At 40.5% G+C, this 22,720-nt stretch overlaps 1 protein-coding gene across 1 annotated transcript in view; it reads right to left on the minus strand.

Moving 5' to 3' along the window:
• The window catches only part of cubn (cubilin (intrinsic factor-cobalamin receptor)), a 203,514-nt gene that overhangs the window by 171,083 nt on the left and 9,711 nt on the right, over window positions 1-22,720 (minus strand). The window contains exons 3-9 of the mRNA XM_070986347.1: window positions 17,045-17,140; window positions 16,400-16,438; window positions 16,197-16,298; window positions 15,453-15,556; window positions 4,926-5,052; window positions 4,097-4,265; window positions 269-400 (exon numbers count right to left, since the gene is read on the minus strand). Of these exons, the coding sequence (XP_070842448.1) occupies window positions 269-400; window positions 4,097-4,265; window positions 4,926-5,052; window positions 15,453-15,556; window positions 16,197-16,298; window positions 16,400-16,438; window positions 17,045-17,140 (769 nt within the window). The remainder of the gene's footprint in view (window positions 1-268; window positions 401-4,096; window positions 4,266-4,925; window positions 5,053-15,452; window positions 15,557-16,196; window positions 16,299-16,399; window positions 16,439-17,044; window positions 17,141-22,720) is intronic.

The following is a 22,720-nucleotide window of genomic DNA, read 5'->3' on the forward strand; positions in this document are numbered from 1 at the left end:
ACTTATTTGCAGAATTACACATAACATCACAATAAATAATGTTATGTTATAAGGAGTCAAAGCCCAAGTGGGCTAGATGCAACAAATTTTGCATTGGCTCCCAGTATTACATTTTTTTATTCATGTTCTTCTCTGCTGAAAGTGTCTGCGCAGCAAAAAGTCAGAGAAAAAAACACGACGTTGCCAAATGTCACTCATGCAAGGGGCTTGGACCCCATTAACACCTGTGGGCTGGTCTACATTTGTAACTCTTTTTCTACCCTCATACCTGGAGGGCAGGGACCACAGTAGAAGGAGCCCATAGTGTTCAGACATTGCACCATGGGAGTGGTGGAGCAGCTGGCATTGTCAGTCAAACATTCATCCACATCCTGACAGCTGTAGCCATTGCCTTGCCAACCTGAGACATTATACAAATAATCTATTATAACCTATACAAATCATTTCACAAAACATTTTTTTTAGACTAAACATTTAGCCACATTTACAAGTGTGTGTACACACACACACACACACACACACACACACACACACACACACACACACACAGTGACAATTCAAAAATTACAGTATGAAGCATATTTTTTTCCAGTTGTGTGTATACGCAACAGTGCAATCGTAATTTGGCTAACTCATTTTTGTGACTTCCTTTTTTTTTTTTTACAGTTTTTTTTCTACGGCTAGAATAGCAACCCGTGATTCCATCAGGAAGAAGGCTGAAGGATGATTAATACAATTTTAATAGGATGAAATCAACCTTTGGGAGCACACAGTCAAGATGCAAAAGGAATTGTGTAATTTATTTGAGCCAGCAACAGGGATTCTTATGCTAGTACAACCCCTGGCAAAAATTATGGGATCACCAGTCTCAGAGGATGTTCATTCAGTTGTTTAATTTTGTAGAAAAAAAAGATCACAGACACAAAACTAAAATCATTTCAAATGGCAACTTTCTGGCTTTAAAAAACACTAAAAAAATCAAGAAAAAAATTGTGGTAATCAGTAACAGTTACTTTTTTAGACCAGGCAGAGGGAAAAAAATATGGAATCACTCAATTCTGAGCAAAAAAAGGATGGAATCATGAAAAACAAACAAACAAAAGAACACTTCAACACTCCACTAATATTTTGTTGCACCACCTCTGGCTTTTATAACAGCTTGCGGTCTCTGAGGCATGGACTTAATGAATGACAAAGAGTACTCTTCATCAATCTGGCTCCAACTTTCTCTGATTTCTGTTGCCAGATCAGCTTTGCAGGTAGGAGGCTTGTCATGGACAATTTTCTTCAACTTCCACCACAGATTTTCAATTGGATTGAGATCCAGACTATTTGCAGGCCATGACATTGACCTCATGTGTCTTTCTTCAAGGAATATTTTCACAGTTTTTGCTCTATGGCAAGATGTATTATGTATTCATCATCCCCAAACATCCTTTCAATTGATGGGATAAGAAAAGTGTCCGAAATATCAATGTAAACGTGTGCATTTATTGAAGATGTAATGACAGCCATCTCCGCAGTGCCTTCACCTGACATGCAGCCCCATATCATCAATGAAATTGATTTGCATGTTTTCTTCAGTCAGTCGTCTTCATAAATCTCATTGGAACGGCACCAAACAAAAGTTCCAGCATCAACACCTTGCCCAACTTGCGATTCATCACTGAATATGACTTTCATCCAGTCATCCACAGTCCACGATTGCTTTTCCTTAGCCCATTATAACCTTGTTTTTTTTCTGTTTAGTAGTGTTGTGTCATTCGTGAACGACTCATTCAAAAGAACGAATCTTTTAAGTGAACGTACTGAACCGAATCACTTCCTCAAGTGATTCGTTCGTTTTTCAGTTCAGTTGAACTGTCAGCAGCGCCAGGCGGGCAGCCGGTGACCGCGCGCACCGACTGCGCCGCGTCACCGACGCCTGAATCACTCAGTGAACTACACTCTCCTGAATCATTTTCCTCTGAGGGATACACTTTCATGGCGACCGTTGTTTTAACAGATTTAGTTTCCAAATAAACAAAATTAAAACGTTAGGCTGGCAGTAATGAGAAGAGAGTGAGACTCACCAGCTGTAGCAGGCACTAGGCAGGAGCGACGGAGGGAGATAGGGGTGTGTTGTGTTCAAGTGTACCTCGGAGAAAACTGACTTTTTTTAAACTCTGCTAAATTTGCCACCGCAATAACTCACGTACAGTAGGACACAGCATGTAACAAGTGGTGTATAAAACCCGCAGTTTGAGAAAATGCGTGACTGTCTGACAATTTGCGAGGGAACGGTGCATATTCAGTGTGAATCCTTCACTGAATGTACTGTGGGGTATACGTTCAGTGAACGGATCACTCACTGAGCCCAATTTGCAGAGTAGACCGGTTAAATAGCATACCATAGGCCAGGACACTTAAAACATCATGATTTATAAACAAGTTTTATATTTACAAGTGTGTTTGTCAAAGCAACACAGTCACAACACTCTCGTCTCCCGGTCCTGGAAGCTGTGAACTGAACTGAAACCTGAACCATTCAGCCTATATCAATTCAGGAGTTGCAGGCTCCTCCTGCCAAGCACGGAATGATTCGGTGATTCGGTGAACAAATCTTTTGAACGAATCTTTCTAGTGAACTGATTCTAGTGATTCAGTACATCTAAAAGAACTGGCGTGCCCATCACTACTGTTTAGGTGTTAATGATGGCTTTCGTTTAGCTTTTCTGTATGTAAATCCCATTTCCTTTAGGTGGTTTCTTACAGTTCGGTCACAGACATTGACACCAGTTTCCTCCCATTTGTTCCTCATTTGTTTTGCTGTGCATTTTCTGTTTTCAAGACATATTGCTTTAAGTTTTCTGTCTTGACACTTTGATGTCTTCCTTGGTCTATCATAATGCTTGCCTTTAACAACCTTCCCATGTTGTTTCTACTTGGTCCAGATTTTAGACACAGCTAACTGTGAACAACCAACATCTTTTGCAACATTGTGTTATGATTTACCCTCTTTAAGAAGTTTTATAATCCTCTCCTTTGTTTCAATTGACATCTCTCGTGTTGGAGCCATGATTCATGTCAGTCCACTTGTTGCAACAGCTCTCCAAGGTCCTTTTTAACTCCAGACTAACAAGCAGTTCTAATCTGATGCAGGTGTCAGTTTTGGGAATGAAAATTTACAGGGCGATTCCACAATTTTTTCCTCAGAATTGAGTGATTCCATAATTTTTCCCCTCCGCGTGGTCTGAAAAAGTAACTGTTGCTACCAGAATTTTTTTTCTTGATTTCTTTTAGTGTTTCTTAAAGCCAGAAAGTTGCCATTTGAAATGACTTTAGTTTTGCGTCATGTCTGTGATCTGCTTTTCTACAAAATTAAACAACTGAATGAACATCCTCCAAGACTGGTGATTCCATAATTTTTGCCAGGGGTTGTAATAATCTTTTGGTAATCTGAACTCCCTGAGTGTAAACTCATCTGTTCAATTTGACATGGAAGTCATGGGCCATCCTGTTACACCCTTTTTGCTACTTTCAAGGTTGAAGGTTCATCTTTAGTATGCAATAGAGATTTGCAAAAATGAAATACTATTTAATATTTCAAATTAGAATAGACTAAAACAATTAAATAGGCAATAAATTAAAACAAATCATCTCAAAGTTGCTCCAAAGGAAGAAATTAATGGAAATTATGGACAACTAAATTACACTTAGTAAGTAGTCACTGATCACTACATCACTAACTTGATTAAAACAGAGATGGTCTGACTTCACCTACAGATGCAGTCAGTTGCTACATTCTGTTGTGTTTGGGGTTTTCTATTTCTTACTTATTTCAGTGCTTTGGACAGCCTAGGAGCATAGTGGTGGCCAGTTTTAGGAGCTTGAAAACTATTCCAATACTCTGATAGCATCCTCAGTTAACTGTTTCAGCCTAAATTGCTCCTGCTCCAAGCCTGTTTTCTCTATTTTACAATACTGTTCTATACTATACTATACTATACTATACTATACTATACTATACTATACTATACTATACAATTCCAAGTATGCTTCTGGTCTCAAAGTCAAAAAATCAGAGCCTAGAATGAGTTGTGTTATTGAGTGTTACCAGCAGGACAGCCTCCACAGTAGAAAGAACCCTGAGTGTTGTAGCAGGGAACAGTGGGGTTGGTGGAACATGGTTTCTTAGGTAGGTTACACTCATTCACATCAGTCACACAGGCCAAGTTCCCAGCTAGAGCCTCCCAGCCAGTCTCACAAATACACTGGTATTTAGGCTGTTTATAGAGAAAAAGCAGTCACGGTGTGAAAATTCTGCCCACCAAAATCATATCTACAGTAAAAAAGAATCATTGAAATACAACAACAAAATGAAATAATACTGAATTGTGATATAAGAGCAGTTGTTTGCAACTATATACCATGACCACACCATGACATGCCGATATCTTTTGCTGGTATTTCAAATATGCACCTTCAGGAATTCTTCCACTGCTCCATTCCAGACAAATATCAGTTTCAAGTAGGTTTGGTTTGCAGCAGACAGATGCATTTATCATGACACACACACTTCATAAATACAGGTAATACACAAACATGACTTACAACTTACAACTGAGTGATGGCCACTGTTACAAACTTATTTTTATAATGCTTTACTCTAAACTGGGACTTAAAATGCACCAAATATCCTCTCAGTTACCCAGCCATGATAAAAATGCCACTATGTTTCTGTTTCTTTGTACCTTCACATTATTATAATAATATTACTATTATTATATTATACTGTGCCATATAGGTAACAAAAACACAACCATACAACAACCTACCATTTTGTTTAAACTTGTGTAAACTTGTTACTTGTGTAAAATTTTGTCTTTGTTTTTTCTTATTTGTTGACTTGCTCTGGGAAGATAGTTGGTTAGGTGACTGATTACCTGTCCAGGTATATCCCGGTCTGCATCGATACATGTGCCATGTACACACAGGTCCTGTCCTACATTCCTGCAGTCATCAAAACGCACAGTACAGAGAATCCCGGACCATTCTGGAGAACAGTTACAACTGCACAGAAACCGAAATGCAAAATGTTGGTAGCCATAATACTACTACTAATAATAACAATAATAATAACAACAACAACAACAATAATAATAATAATAATAAACTTTGTTTGTATAGCACCTTTCGTATAGGAATTGCAGCTCAGGGTTTACAAGAAAGAAATCACATGCACCAAGTGAGTGCTTTATATATATATATATATATATATATATATATATATATATATATATATATATATATATATATATATATATATATATATATATATATACACACACACACACACACACACACACACACACACACACACACACACACATATATATATATATGCATTAAAAAACTGAATGGACATAAAAAAAAGATTTAAAAAAATGAATGTAAAGTAAGATTCAGATAAGAATAAAGACAAGGCATAAAACCACACAAAAAGATATAACAATCTAACTAAAAATAGAGTAGAATAAGGCAAATCACAGCATGAAAAGATAAGTATAGGTAGGTTAAAATAGATTACATAGAATGCATAAAATTAATAATGTATAAATGTGTAAAAATACAACATTTTGAAAGTGAAGCAGTGCATAAGTGCAAGGCAAAGCACAAAAGTTTCAGACATGTATCAGGAAGTCATAGCTAGTGAAAGGCTAAAGTGAAGGGATAAATTAAGTAAGTAGTTTTCTTTTGAAAATATTCAGTAAACTGACCCTGATATCTGTATATAGTGTGTTCCAGAGTTGTGGGGCATAATGGACAAAGGCTGTGACACCAGTTTTCTTTTGCATGTTGCTGGAAACCTCCAGTAGACCAGCAGCAGCAGATTATATACAAAGGGAAGCCAGTGCAGAGCAGCCAAAATTGGATGAATGTACTGTATCCTCATGGCTCTGGTTAATAGCTGAGCTGTAGAGTTTTGAATGAGCTGAAGTTTCTCAGTTTTTTTGTTTTGTTTTGTTTTGTTTTTCAGGGAGGCCAGTAAATAGCATTACAGTCATGAAATCGGCTTGTAATAAGGGCAGGAATCAGTTTTTCAGCAAAACCTTTTTGATTTAGAAATGGTAATACTTCGAGGCTTGAAGTTTGGATCTGAGCATAGGATGACACCAATATTTGTAACCTCAGATATAATCTGGGGTGTTAATTTCCCCAGATTATTAAACACTATTTCTCTCTTTGTTTTAGAGCCGACTAGTAGGATTTCAGTTTTGTTCACAAGACATACATTGTGTTCTCCAATAACGTCAACCAGTGACAGCATGCGTTGCTCCCCCAAAACAGATGTCATGTTTCTTAGGCACATGGGGCTCTATTTTCAACTCTGCCGCCGGCGCGGCGCAGGCGCGGCGCAAAGTCAGGTCCGCTGCGCCGATGGGGCGTGGCGGCGCAGACTTTGGTATTTTCGTGAGCTGCGCCGCCAGCGCATCTCCTCCTCCTTCTCATTTCAGTCCCACCCAGCGGCGCAACTCGGAAAGAGGGAGGGGAGAAGGCGTGGAGTGGGTTTGACACAGCCAAGTCAAATCTTCACCAATCACACCAGCTCGATCATCACTTACGTTTTTTCCATGTGTCTGTCTCTCTCTGTCTCTCTCTGCCTCACCTTTAAAAACGCCGCTGGCGAGGCGCATGGCAATTTTTGAGGATGACTGAGCTTGCACAGGAAAGTGTCCGACGCCCAAACTTCTCCCAGAAGGAGACTTACTTCACTCATGTCTAAATATGAGGTCCTTAGATGATAAATCCTCAACCTCCTCCTCCTCAAAGAAATGATGTACTCAATCTTTGCAGATAACGTTAATCATTGCTATGATAACATATGTATTTTGAATGAAATGACGTCGGTGATAGCAGACAACGATCATTACTTACGTTTTTTCCATGTGTCTGTCTCTCTCTGTCTTTCGAGTGCTCTGAGATAGATGCAGTATAGGCTCTGTAGGATGCCACGGCTGTTTCTGGTTGGCACAGCGACGTTAATTGATTAGTTTGCATCCCTGTTTCACCTGTGTACATTCGGTCAGGTTGAGTGACCATTACGCGTGCCGAACGCGCTTGCGATGTGGTCATGTGAGATACTGATCAAAATATATAAATTTAGGTCTTACTGTATGTGCTAACTCAGATAGTTGCATTGAATCGTGGCTGTTGCTAATTACTGATGGCAGTGAAATGCCAGACACTGTAGAAACCTGCCTGTGAGGTATTGGTGATGTGAGCACACGACTCGCCGGTTTACGAAAAATCCACTTGCCCGGCGGTGCACCGCTGGCGCACAGAGTTGACCAGGTCTGGGGTAGCGAGCTTTCAGTGCACTTTTGCGTCGCCTGATTATGCCGACACCTCCCCCTACTGTGCCGCAACGCCCATCCTGGCGCACCTCTGTATGCCCGGGTTTACCAAAATACCAAGTGCGGCGTGCGCCTGCCTGAGCTGCACGAAAATACCACCGTGCAATGTGCGCAGCCTGCGCCGCACAGGCGGCGGAATCGAAAATAGAGCCCACAGTCAGAAAAACCAACCGACTGTTCAAGACGATTGATGAAGATACCATAGTCAATCGTATCAAACTCTGAACTTAGATCTAAGAGGACAAGAACTGAGATTTATTTTAATCAGAATTTAGTCTGAGGTCACTGATTATATTAGAGCAGTTACAATTGTGGTGTGTTCTAAAGCCTGACTGAATTTTTTTTTTTTTTTAAGAGGGGCATTTGCACTGAAAATGTCTTTTCCATTCCTTCCATTCATCCGTATCTTAGTGGAGAATAATATTCTCAAGTTTCCAGCATTCTCCGTTATAATCTTGGACAAGTAATGCTAGATGTGTTGCTTTGTTATAGACAGCCAAATTACAGTGAACTGTGAGCCCAGTTTTCTTCCATTTTCTTTCAGCTGCTGGACAAATTCTCTCAATAAAACTGCTGTTGTTTCAACATTTAGAGATTCTGAAAGTTAACCTCTTTTTAACCTTTAGAGGAACAACAGTATTTAAAACAGATGGCATTGTATTGTTGGAATGCTCAACCATGTCATTTAAATAATAATGATAATAATAATAACTAGACAAATTCCCCTCGGCGGGAAATTTGGAGAGTGATACAGTGCGCAAACGCCGGGCCATGTTGCTGACAGAGGTCAGTGTCCAGTACTAAAAACACAACGCAAAGCTAACATTAGCATATCAAAAAACACATTGAGAAGGTCTCAAACATCATTATAATGCCTTACCAATCATTTTAGCCAAGGTTAGCATGTTAGCATTAGCATGCTAACATTAGCATGTAAAATATCACATTAAAAACCTCTGAACCCCCATTAGAACGCAATGAACATTCATTTTAACGTATGTTAGAAGATTAGCATTAGCATGCTAACATTAGCATGTTAGCACACCAACCCGACATCAACAGGTATACCTCCAGGCACCAACAAATTCATAGGACCTCATGTTAGCATTAGCATGTTAGCATTGTGGCTACAGCCCAACATCACTCATTACATCACCTACACATACAACTCACCAGTAGGTAGCTTGGCTGTGGCTGGTTAGCATGTCACTACAGAGCTTAATGGAGAACTGATCATTTGACTGAGCTGCACAGCTGCAGCTAAAGCTCCATATGTGTGTGCGTGTGTGTGTGGGAGAGGTACTCAGAGGTTGCCATGGCAACTTGAGATCAGGCCACCTGCGGGTCTGCGAGAGTCTGAGAAACGTCTGAATTTGGCCTCTGCGCACCCTCCGAACAAACGCTTCTCACGCCGACACCGAAACTGCTATTGCCGAAATTTCTTTACCGTGAGAGCCACAAGGCTTTGCTCTACAAGCTGATCACTTTCTTTTTCCGCTGGGCTCAAAAATGCCGATTTTACAGCGAGTTAAAAAACGGATGGTTTCTGTCTCTCCTGTTTTTCATTTGTATTGGACCTTATGGGCGAGGTCAGAGGCACTCTCCTCGCTCAGGGGCTGAGAACTCAAAAACCGTAAGTCCTATCGCTTAGCCAGGCACATCGTGAGAATCAGCGCAAGCGGCACTACAACTCTGGAAAGTTTCACGCGCGTAGAGCGAAATTTGTGCTTTGGAGAAGCGTGGAAAGACAAAAGTTTCACACAATTTTCAGAGCTTCTCTCCACTCTGGCAGTTAATCCCCTCCACTCTAGCGCGAACATTCCGTGCAATACACACCCATTATAAACTCACAATTTCTCCCAAAACGCTCACGGTCATTGAACGGCGACTGCTCAAAAACTATACGACCTATCAAAACGAGAACTGCTACACCCATATACGAGACTTGTGTCTACATTTTAAAGTTGGAATGGCGTCTCTAGGTGAAAGTATGCCGGAGCAGTAGCCCTTTGAAAAAGGGTGAGATTTTGTCGCTTTTTTCGCCTTCTCCCATTTACTTTGAATGGGATTTTTTATTAATCTGTAGAGAAAAATAATAGCACACCATTCCCGATCGAGCCGCACGTTTTGATATATAATTCGCCTGGGTGCTTGCTTTTGTTTATGACTAGTAGCGAACCGAAAAAAGTACGGAAGAAGAACTAGACAAATTCCCCTCGGCGGGAAATTTGGAGAGTGATACAGTGTGCAAACGCTGGCCTGTGCACGTGCCTATCAGTGACAATGCTAAGCTGACATTAGCAAGTCCAAAACACATTGAAAAGGTCTCAAACGCCCTTAGAATGCCTTTACCAATCATTTTAACGTATGTTAGCATGTTAGCATTAGCATGCTAACATTAGCATGTCACATAACACATTAAGAACCTCTGAACCATCATTAGAACGCAATGAACATTCATTTTAACGTATGTTAGCATATTAGCATTAGCATGCTAACATTAGCATGTTAGCACAACAACCCGACATCACTAGTCAAACCTCCACGCACCAAGAAGTTCATAGGACCTCATTAGCATGTTAGCATTGTGGCTAATGCTAACAGGCCAACATCACTCATTACATGACTAACACATATAACTCACCAGTAGGTAGCTTGGCTGTGGCTGGTTAGCATGTCACTACAGAGCTTAATGGAGAACTGATCATTTGACTGAGTTGCACAGCTAAAGCTCCGTGTGTGTGTCTGTGTGTGGGGGAGAGGCACTCAGGCTCATAGGTTGCCATGGCAACTCGAGATCAGGCCACCTGCGGGTCTGTGAGACTCTGAGAAACGTCTGAATTTGGCCTCCGCGCACCCTCCGAACAAACGCTTCTCACGCCGACACCGAAACTCCTATTGCCGAAATTTCTTCACCGTGAGAGCCACAAGGCTTTGCTGTACACTCTGATCACTTTCTTTTTTTGCTGGGCTGAAAAATGCGGATTTTACAGCGAGTCAAAAAACAGCTGGTTTCTGTCTCTCCCGTTTTTCATTTGTATTGGACCTTATGGGCGAGGTCAGAGGCGCTCTCGTCGCTCAGAGGCTCACAACTCAAAAACCGTAAGTCCTATCGCTTAGCCAGGCACATCGTGAGAATCAGCGCAAGCGGCACTACAACCTTGGAAAGTTTCGCGCACGTAGAGCGAAATTTGTGCTTTGGAGGAGCGTGGAAAGACAAAAGTTTCACACAATTTTCACAGCTTCTCTCCACTCTGGCAGTTAATCCCCTCCACTCTAGCGCGAACAGGAGCAGTAGTCCTTTGAAAAAGGGGGAGATTTTGTCGCATTTTTCGGCTCGTCCCATTCATTTCTTATGGGATTTTTTCGTGCGTATTCTGTAGAGAAAAATAATAGCACACCGAGTCCGATCGAGCCGCACGTTTTGATATATCATTCGCCTGGGTGCTCTCAAAACTGTAGGACTAGTAGCGAATCAAAATTTGTACGGAAGAAGAAGAAGAAGAAGAAGAAGAAGAAAGACGCAGAAGAACAATAGTGGTTCAGTGCTTTTGCCCTGAACACAGAAGGGGCGAATCACTAATAATACGTATATAGCACTTTTCAGGACACTCAATGATGCTTCACAAAGAGTACTTGGCTCGGCTCTATTTCGGTTTGTATGATATTTAAAGTTACTTGGTGAACTTGTTTCGTAACGTACGCGGTGCAATTGACAAGACAGCTGAAAACGGCTCGTGTTGCGTCGGTCACTGCCTCCACTCCGGTTGGGTTTTTTTTTTTTTTTTTCCGTCTGCTTGCTCTTAGTTTGGCTGGTGATATAAAGTCAGTTGGAAAACTCTGCTCGTATTAAACGCGGTAATTTTAAAAAGACTACAGTGAACAAGGCTGACATATTATTTCCCTGTTTGCCATCACTGGATGTTTGCATGAATCACCAAGTTCACACATATCATTAAAAAATAAAGTCTTACAGACCACTTACACACATATACGCATATAGCTGAACACGCAAAGTAGCCTATATTCATGGTACCTTCTTATCTTAAAGAGCTCATAGTACCTTATTACCCCACTCGAACACTGCATTCCCAGAATGCAGGCCTACTTATGGTTCCTAAAGTCTCAAAAAGCAGAACAGGAGCATTTAGCTATCAAGCTCCTCTCCTCTGGAACCATCTTCCAGTCTTTCTCCGGGAGGCAGACACTGTCTCTGCTGGCTCAGGCTTGTCCTGGACCAGCTCCTAGTTATGCTGCTATAGGATTAGACTGTCGGGGGACCTCCAAAGATACACTGAGCTCCTCTGTCTTTCCCTCCCTCTCTATCTGCACGCTTTCATGTCCTACCACGGTGTGTTACTAACTTAGCTCCTTCCCCGGAGTCTCTGTGCTTTGTGGTCTTGCAGGTTCCCATGGACAGTGGCTGAATCTGGATTGTGGATTGCAGCTGCGTCTCCTGCCTTGGCCCTTCCTGACATCCACTGCAACTGCTACTACTGTTATTACATCCACTGTCACTGTTACTGTGACTGCATGTCTGTCTGTCTCTCTCTCTCTCTCTGACTGCATTTCTGTCTATCTCTCTCTGTCTGTCTCACTCTCTCTCTCTTGCTTTCCCTCTCTAACCCAACCGGTCGAGGCAGATGGCCGCCCACCCAGAGCCTGGTTCTGCCTGAGGTTTCTGCCTGTTAAAAGGAAGTTTTTCCTCGTCACTATCACCGAGTGCTTGCTCATGAGGGAAATGTTGGGTCTCTGTAGATAAAAGAGCTCAGTCTGTACCAGCTCTGTATGGAAAGCGTCCTGAGACAACTTTTGTTGTGATTTGGCACTATACAAATAAAATTGAATTGAATTGAATTTTTATTGTATATGGCTGCATGCAGTATCTGACACTTCATCACACCCACTTCCGGTTTAGGCCCCACCCACTTCGAGTATAGATACAGATAATTTAGATGGTTGAACAGATACAGATACAGATACAGATAGTGGTGTACTTGCTCATCCCTACCTGTTACCCCAGGATTTGTACTTGGTCTGGATGGGGGGGCGGGAAGTTTGCATCAGTGGAGTGGAATTTGCGTGTGGGGGTGTGTTGATGGAGGAGCCTGATCAGGTAGGGTGGGGCCAGGTTATTGAGGGCTTTGTAGGTCATGAGGAGGTCATAAAATGGATTCTCTGGGGGATGGGGATCCGATGGAGCTTGTAGAGGGGGTGATATGGTCACAGGTGCAAGAGTGGGTGAGCAAGTGGCAGAGGTGGCAGAAAGTTCTCGATGTATTGTAGCTTATTGAGAATTTTTGAAGCTGAACCATAGAGGAGACTGTTGCAGTGCTGATGAAGGTGTGGATGACAGTTTCTGCAGCTGTGGAGGAGAGGGATGGCTGGAGGCAGGCAATGTTCTTGAGGTGAAAGAAGGCTGTTCTGGTGATGACATGCTGGCCGAAGGAGAGAGTTTGGTCAAAGATGATGCCATGATTTTGGATGTGAGGGGAGGTGGAGCTGTTGATATTTGGGGTGGATTTAGAGAGGGTTTTTGGTTCAATGATGATGATTTCCGATTGGTCACAGTTGAGGTTGAGGAAATTGGCTTAAAGCCAGGAATTTATTTTAGTGATGCAGTTTGTCAGGGTTGAGTGGGTGGTAGGAATTGTCTTGGGGGAGATGAGGAGCTGAATGTCAACTGGAGACCATGTCGTGGATTATGTGACGGGGGGAGGAAACAGGTACATGATGAAGAGGAGGGGGCTGGGAACTGAACCTTGGGGACACCTTGGGGGGGGGGGGGGGGGTGATTTGCAGTTATTGATGGAGATGGATTGAAGTCTGTCAGAGAGATATGATTTGAACCAGTTGAGACAGAGCCGGTGATATTGAAGGGACTTCAAGTTGGGAGAGAAGGATGGAGTAATAGATGGTGTCAAAGGTGTAAAGAGCAGTCATAGCTGTGTGACTCAAATGATCTCATAATATTACAAAATCTTTTTTCAGCCTTGCATTCAAGGAATCACCTTTGAACCAGAAATTCCCTTTTAGTCTTTGTCAAGATTAGTTTGGTATAAAAAATAAACAGTGATGGTCAGAACTAGGTAATTCTAAAATTGAAATATTATTGATGTTCAACTCTGTTGTTATTACCAAGTCCTGAATGTTATTATGCTGATGTGTGGCTTCATTTACATGTTGCATGAGTTCAAAGTTGTTTTGTTGATGTGGATAGGTCTCCATTCAGGATTAATTTGCCTGTTAATCGATTCAGTTATATATTAAGTGCAATCAGCTCTAAGAATTCCTGCAAAAACACTGCTGAGTATCTTGATGGTCAATACAATGTAACAATGACCACTGTTAATTCTGCTTTCAGCAAAATATGGAGAACAGGCCTTTATCAGTGTAGCTACACTAGTAGTGCTATTTAGCCAGGTCTCAATGGTTGTCCACATATCAGAAGGTCAGTGGTTTGATCCCTGGCCTCGGCAGTCCACATGCCAAAGTATCCTCAAAATGTTCGGCTATCTTAAATAACTGCTCCTTCATGCACCATCCTAAATATTCTTCTGAGAAATCCTCAATCCCCGCCATGCCAAAAATCCTGCAAGCTTTAAAACCATGCATGGATTAATTTATAGCCATTGATGCGCTCCAGTGACAACTGCTGTTACCAAAAACAATGAAGAGATAAACTGGTAAAACTGTGTGTCACCTGCTATAGATTGAGGAAAAACTCAAAAGACTGTTATTGTGATAAAATTGTGATAAAATTCTGAATGGATGAAGGTTAATGTTAAAGAGAGTTTGCGGTTTAAAAGAAGCTTAGAATTAAGGAGATAAAATAAACTTAGATTTAAATAACACATTATTTATGTAGGCAGCACAGTGGTGCAGCAGGTAGTGTGCGTGCCTCACAGCAAGAAGGTTGCCGGTTCGATCCCTGGGCGGGGCCTTTCTGTGCGAAGTTTGCATGTTCTTCCCGTGCATGCGTGGGTTCTCTCCGGGTACTCCGGCTTCCTCCCACAGACCAAAAACATACTTGGTGACTAATTGGTGACTTGGTGTTAATTGGTGACTCTAAAATTGCCCCTCGGTGTGATTGTGAGTGTGAATGGTTGTTTGTCTTGTGTGTTGCCCTGCGATCGACTGACGACCGGTCCAGGGTGTGCATCCCCTCTTGCCCGTTGACAGCTGGGCTCCAGCCCCCCCCCCCGCAACCCAGAAAGGGATAGGCAGTATAGAAAATGGATGGATGGATGGATAATTAATGTACATTACTGTTTTGTTCAAGCACAAATTAAACATACTTTATGTACAGTGTTCAGTTTCATTGTCATTGCATTTAGATGAATCTGTGTATATGCACTGAAATATACACTGACTCACACATCAGTTGTCCATGCCACGCAAAGACGTAGTAAGAAAGAGCAGTGGGTAAAAAAAATGAATAAATAAAACCACAAGGGTAAAACAATGTATGTTGACATCCATTTCAAATTAACTTTAGATTTAAGTAAATTGTAAAACAACAACAACAACAACAACAACAAATTAGTGCACTGGGCATTTTGAATTTTAGGTCAAGCCAGCTTTTGAAGGCAGGAGTTTTACAGAATCTGGCATGTCACATATCAATCAGATTTTCTTATCTTTTCTTCTTTTTTTTTGCATTATTGTGTTCTTCTTAAGTGTAAAGTATGCTGTGTGCATTAAAAATATAACATAATATAACATTCAGATATTTTGCGCATTCTAAAGTAACTATTGGCAAATTATTTTGGCAATATAAATAAAGGGTATGTGACATCAGCAGAGCTGTACTTCAAAATCAAAGCTTGTATTCAACTAAATTCAATTTTATTTATATAGTGCCAAATCACAACAAAAACTGTCTCAGCACACTTTCCATATGGAACATGTCTAGACTATAATCTTTAAGGTGCAGATACCTGGCAACAACATTTCTTGATAGTATTCAACAAATTGGGTACAAATCCAAAAAACAAAAAAGCAAACAACATTCAGTTTATAACAATAGAATATTATAGGGAGTTCAAGACATACGTGAATGATCCAGGGGTGTTCACACATGTTCCTCCATTCTGACAACCCTGAGATGTTTCTGAATACACCTGACATTCATTCACGTCTGCTGCACAGTTAGGACCCTGGCACACACAGAGCAAGAGAGGGGAGGAGGGTAGGGGGATAAACAGACACCTTGTTCAGAATCAGCCTAAAGAGAATATTTGCTGTAGATGAGACAAGTTTTTAATGAACTTAGAATGTGTAATCATTGAACAGGAAAATATGAGTTTGTAAAATTCTGGGAATAATTCTGAGAAAGATTTTTTTGTATTGTGCTGTATCATCAATGATTTAAATTTTATGTCTTTTGATTTTCTTATGTAAATATTTTTGATTAACTGATTTTATAGAATGATCACCTGGAAGCAGCTGACTGAGGTTCAATCTGGAAATCTATCCATGCTTGCACCAATGTACTTTTGACCACTGGGAAGTGCATAAAGTATGTTTCAGCTTAGTCCAGTTTTAATAATTTTGTCTTGTTTTTCTTGTTGAAATTGTGTTCATGTTGTGCCTTGTTCTTATTTTGTATCCAGGCTTGAACACTTTGACCACTTATATTGAAATTAAATAAAATTGAAATGTTGAGACTTAGCCAAACAGTATTACAGTAGTCTGTGTGGCACCAGTATGCCCATTGGCATTGATTAATGCCTACAATTAATGCTTAACCAATGGTATTGAGTACTCCCAAAATGTAATAAACAGTTTGAAACTCACAGCCCAGTTGCTTGGACACACACAGTGGTATGAGTTGAGTAAATTCAGACATGTTCCTCCATTCTGACAGGGGTTACTGCTGCAAGACACAGTCTGGACTGTCTGGAGAAGAAAAGAGGAAAGAAAAGAGGGAGAAACATGACATGCATACATGCTACAGTCTTGAATTTGAGCCATTACAACAAATGGGTCCTATATCTTACCAATTCAAGTGCAGTCACTTTGTTCTCAAGTGTTGACATCTGGAAAGGTGGACCATGGACAGAAGCATGTAAAATATGTTTCATGACATTGTCTATGTACAATATATTCTATTCATAATAAGAAAAGGTTATTTGGGCAGACAAATTTTAAAGAGCTAGTCTGTTTGATTGTATCAAAATAACAAAATATTTTGATATAATTTTGATATAAAAATAATAACAAAAATCTGCTGAGATACTGAATGAACTATCCATCCATCCATCCATTTTCTATGCCGCTTATCCCTTTCAGGGTCGCGGGGGGGGGGGGGGGGCAGAGCCTGAGGCGGGGTACACCCTGGACCAGTCGCCAGCCGATCGCAGGGCACAAGCACACAACCATTCACACTCACACCTAGGGGCAATTTAGAGTCACCAATCAACCTAATGAGCATGTTTTTGATCTGTGGGAGGAAGCCGGAGTACTCGGGGAGAACCCACGCATGCACAGGAAGAACATGCAAACTTCACACAGAAAGGTCCAACCCGGGAATCGAATCAGCGACCTTCTTGCTGTAAGGCACGCGCACTACCTGCTGTGCCACCGTGCAGCCCCTGAATGGACTAAATGAGCAAAAATAAATAAATAAAAAATAAATATCCTACCCTCGTTTCAAGCTGGTTTAGTTTGTTGGTTACATCAGGAGTAACTCCACCTCCATGAGACTTGATGTTATCAATGTCGTCTTTATTGGTTTTGATCTGAAATCAGATAATTCATATATATATATTTCAGCATAAGAAAGATGAAGACAAAATTGTTCGAGAAGAAATCCTCCATGCACTTTACAGAAATCTGTACACAGTCGACACTTATTTTGGCCAGAGAGGACTGATGGTTTGAAAGAGGAGTGAAAGAAGCCATCTACATCAAACTTGAACAGCCATGATTGAGAACAGGTAGGTGGTCTACAATGCCATTTATCAGCCAATTACAATACAGTCCTGAGATCCCTTCCCTGGCTGCTTAACACCTCTTCACACCATGACTCATGAGTTGTCAGCGACTCACATGTGACCTCAATGACTCCTAGGGTGTAAACAACTCTGCAAGAAGATAAATGCATGGGACTCCCCACCAGTCAATTAGAATTGAAGAAGACTCTTGGATGAGAGGCAAATGTCTTATAGAACCTCCAGCAAGTCCATTTGTTTCCCTAAAGTTTCAGAAAAAGGATCCTGGATACTTAGACTTAAAGAAACAGAAGGCTACTACCATATTATCATTTTTATTATTTCTCACTGCTGAGCAAGTGTGACCTCCAAACACCACAAACCTTTTTGCTGTGTCTGTGACTGGAAACCTGGGGTCAGGACAGAGATAGCATGGCAAAATCTGTGAGCTGCACATATTATGAAAAAACTGACCTAGGGAATTATGCAGCTTCAAAGGAGGATTACAACAATGCTGCATCAAAAAATATGTAGTCATTGATGAAAATGGACTGACTTTTATACACAGGTTTACTTCAGCATTTTGGCAGAGATTTGGGTGACATGTTTCCCTGGATGAGTCCTAATGCCACTGGGGTAGCTGTTGAGGCTCTCAAACCAGCCTTCCCTGATGACACTTCTTACTGGCACACCATCAGTGTAAGACTGGCATCCACTACACATCATCGGTGGCAAAGGCAAATCGGTGGCAAAGGCAAATTCTGTAGGCAAAACTGAACAAAACTGAACAAATTGAACACTTATTAATTGATTCCAATAATGATCTATTAGGCATATCCGAAAGTTGGTTAACTCATTCATCACCGACAGCGGCCTCAATATCCTAGGATACAATGTGTTTAGAAGAGGTGTAAATTAATTGAATGGCCAACAGAAATAGATATTGAATGTATTGGCCTCAATATAACTATCCATCCATCCATTTTCTATGCCGCTTATCCCTTTCGGGGTCGCGGGGGGCCGGAGCCTATCTCGGCTGTCAACGGGCGAGAGGCAGGGTACACCCTGGACCGGTCGCCAGCCGATCGCAGGGCCTCAATATAACTATTTCCCCTGAAATGTCTTTCACTGTGATATGTCTGTACCGACCTCCTTCCTCTAAAAATAAAAATTTTATGACCAACTTAAAACTATCTTAAAATGCAGTGATCTTAGAAAGGAAATTATTCTTTTGGGTGATTTTCATGTTAACTGGGACAATAAAGCTGACAGAAAAAAACTCAAGCAACTAACAGACAATCAAAACCTCTCTCAAGTCATCCAAGGTCCAACAAGAATAACCAAAACATCTAAAACCACAATTGATTTAATATTCACAAATAAATCTGATAGGATCAGTAAAACTTTCAATCTTCTGTCTGGGCTTTCTGACCATAACCTCATCCTATGCTCAAGGAAAATCAACTGGAACCATCTTACCGGACCCACTAGAGTTAGCAGCCACCATATAATACCTAAAAGTGAACAGCAAAATCTGAAGAATGCTCTACAGGAGTATGATTGGTCCAATGTATTAACAAATAATGAAGTTGAGGACAGCTGTAGCACCTTTTCCAAATGTGTTATGGAAGTCCTGGATCGTTTCACAAAAAAAGTGGAATTTAAAAAGCGTAAAAAGGTACTACCTTGGGTGAAGGATGATGTAAGGAAACTGATGAAAGAAAGAGATAATGCGCTAAAAAAATCTCTAAAAACAGGGCTTACTTGTGACCGACAGACTTTTACATCACTTAGAAATAAAGTAATAAAACAAATTCGTAAAGCTAAGGCAGATTTTTTCATTGAAATAATAGAAGGCGGCAAATGGCAATGGAAAATTGATATAGGAACAATTAAATAAGTTAACAGGAAGAAACAAAGATACAACACCCAATGATATGCAGCTCCAGGTGAATGGCATTCTGATAAATGACTTGAACATTATCACTAGTAGCTTTAACAATTTTTTTAATAAATTCAATTGAGGAATTGACTATGAATTTTAAATGTCCAGGCACTTCATATAACCCTCTGAATAACAGCAAACCAGTTTTTAGCTTAAGGGAAATAACTGTTCCTGAGGTTTTAAAAATCATCTCATCTCTGAAAAACTCTAAGGCTAGAGATGTCTTTGGTCTGGACAGTAATTTTATAAAACACCATAAAGAGGCTTTTGCACATCCAATTGCACACTTAATAAATTTGTCTAGAAATCAGGGTAGAATGCCATCCACCTGGAAGATTGCCAAGGTTACTCCAGTTCTAAAGGCTGGTGACAAGACCAAGCTCGAGAATTATCGGCCGATAAGTATGCTGCCAGTCATTTCAAAAATAGCGGAGAAATGGATTGCATTACAGTTAACAGACCATCTTAACAATGTGCATAACCCCCTCCATCCAATGCAGTTTGGATTCCGTAAGCATCATTCAACCGAAACAGCAATTTGTTATTTTCATGAGAACATCAAAGGTTTATTGGATCAGGGTGGTTATGTAGGAGCTGTTTTCTTGGACCTGAAAAGAGCTTTTGATTCATTAAACCATGATGTACTTCTCTCAAAACTGTCCTTCTTCAATTTTTCTGATGGCGCACTCTGCTGGATGAGATCGTATCTGTTAAACAGAAAACAGACTGTTCAGATTGGAAACTCAATGTCACCTTACCTCAGCTGCTCAGCTGGGGTACCCCAAGGTTCCATTTTGGGACCAATTCTGTTCAGTCTCTATGTAAATGACCTACCTAAAGTGTGCCCAACTATTAATTTGCAACTATATGCTGATGATACAGTTCTTTAGGTCCACGCAAAAACAAAACAAGAAGCTGCTGCAATATTATCAGCAGCACTGGCACCTGTATCTAACTGGCTCAATGAATCTTGTCTGCACCTCAATACTAAAAAGACTGTACTGTATGTATGTTTTTCTCTCGTCAGTCAGCAGAGGGCGATCTTCCATCTGTAGTGGTCAATGGAGAGAGCCTTGATGTCGTGGAAGAGTTTAAATATCTTGGAGTGGTCTTTGAGACAAATTTATCCTTCAAAGCGCATGTTAAAAAAATCAAAAACATTATTAATCTCAACTTGTCAAATTTTTATCATATAAGACCATTTCTTACCTCCAAGACAGCTAAGGTCTACATGCATGCCATGATATTTTCGCACATAAATTACTGCTGTACAACTTGGACACACACAACAGAAAGTATATTAAAACCCATCAAGTCTCTCTTCAAGAAGGCAGTTAAAGTTCTTGACAGGAAACCTCTTCATTTTCATTATTGTAATGTTTTAAAAAAGTTTAATATCCTTGATCTAGACAGTCACCAGACTTTCATGGAGGCTTGTCTCATTTATAGTCTTACATGCTTCTGCCCCCCCACCATTGAATGAATTCATCCAGAAAAAAAATAATGAGGGAAGAAGAACGAGAGCACAAACTCGAGGTGACTGTAATGTACCGAGGCGGAGGACAAAATTTTGTCAAATGGTTTTATCTGTAAGAGGAACACATTCCTGGAATAAGTTACCACTACACATCAGAAACTGCGACAACTACATACTCTTTAAAAAAAAACTCAAACATTGGTTAAAAATAAAACAGACATTACGGTACATTACAGTACACATTTACCCTAAACACTATTTTTAATCTGACCCCTATTCCTGGGGCTCTTGGTCTATTGTACTGTTATCTGTAACTGTGGGTTAAAATTTTATATTATCAGCTGCTTTGATATTTTCTGTCTGTGTCCTTTTTGTTTTGATGTTGTTTGTCTATGTCTTGTTTTGTAACTGTCTATTGTATGATTTATAGCTGTGAGGTCTTAAAGTCTTCTGAGTCGTTGTTATGTATTTTACCTGCCTGAGCAATGTTTTTCATGTTATGGGACTACGGATGGAAATAAGCATTTTTGCTACAATCCGGCATGTTTACATATTTGTATGTTTATTAATGTGCACTGTCCCATCCAAATAAACAAATAAATAAATAAAATAAATAAAATTCAGTAAGAAATTAAAAAAGAACGCTCACTCCACCACCTGAGCTCTCATTGCACAACAGGTATGACCCACTGACTCTGAACTGCAAGAAGTGTGATATCACCGTGTTGAGGCCAAGGAAACTAATCACATCACTAGCACAAAGGCTGGCCCAAACCCAAGAAATAGCCACAAAACCACTGCTAGGCTGAGGGCCAAGAAAAATATTGCTAACTCCCCATCTAATGGGGGCCAGAAATAGTACTGATAAACCCACACCTGATGAGCCAGACATCATTTATTACTTCATCCCTCTTTGCCACTTCCACAACAATCACCAATCAAGGAGATAGTTAAAGATGCCACACTGAAGCTCAGTCAAATTGATGACCTATTAAACGGTAATAACCACATCATCACTCATGTCTGTCAGAAATGAGATAGACACTATGCCATTTCCTTACCCAGAGATTCCACCAGGTGCGCTTTTGGTCCGTCCTCCACATGGCAGCGAACCCCACCAGGTACATTTCAGAAGCAGAGTGTTTTGCCTCCCTGATTTTGTGGATTTGGTTGTTTTTTTTATTGATATTTGTGGTTCTACCATAGGTAAGTAGACTTCATAGTTAAAGTGTTTCTTTTTTTATTTGTCTGTTTTAATTGCAATTATTGTTGATGTACAATTAGGAGTTTGCACAAGGTGTTTTATTTAAAAAAATTACCAGATTCTCTACACCATTGCTGTGTCTGATTCCCTGTCTCTCTCAATCTGCTCTGTGTGAATGGACGCAACATCCATCAGCTCTGCCCCACAGAGAGCGACCTCTGAAACAGACACGGAACACACACAAACATTAAGTGCCTGGGAGAATTTAGGAGTTAGACATACTGGTTTCAGTTGAGACCTAGCTAAATAGCACTACTGGTGTAGCAACACTGACAGAAGCTTGTCCTTTAAATTGTAATTTTTACCAGTCAGACAGACAAAATAGGAAAGCAGAAGGGACTGAAGCCATTTTCCCATAAAGTCTGTGTGTAATGGTGTTGACCTGGGTGAATTTACATGAATATCTTGCTCTTGAGCTCAAAGCAGAATGACCAGTACTCATCATTCCATTGTATCAACCACAAAGATACTCATTGCTGTTTCTGCAGGAATTCTCAGAGTTGACTGAATTTGGTATCACTAAATATGACTACTGAATATTTATAACAACAAAAGAATGACTCCAAAGTTATGGACCTTGTGAATTTACAAGACAGTTTTGGACTTACCTAACATGTACATGAAGCCACTGATCTGCATGGTAACATTCTGGATTTGGTAATAACTACAGGGATAGTAGGGTCAGTATCACACCACCTGGGT

This window comes from Chaetodon trifascialis, chromosome 18 (assembly GCF_039877785.1).
Source record: "Chaetodon trifascialis isolate fChaTrf1 chromosome 18, fChaTrf1.hap1, whole genome shotgun sequence".
Taxonomy (NCBI): domain Eukaryota; kingdom Metazoa; phylum Chordata; class Actinopteri; order Chaetodontiformes; family Chaetodontidae; genus Chaetodon; species Chaetodon trifascialis.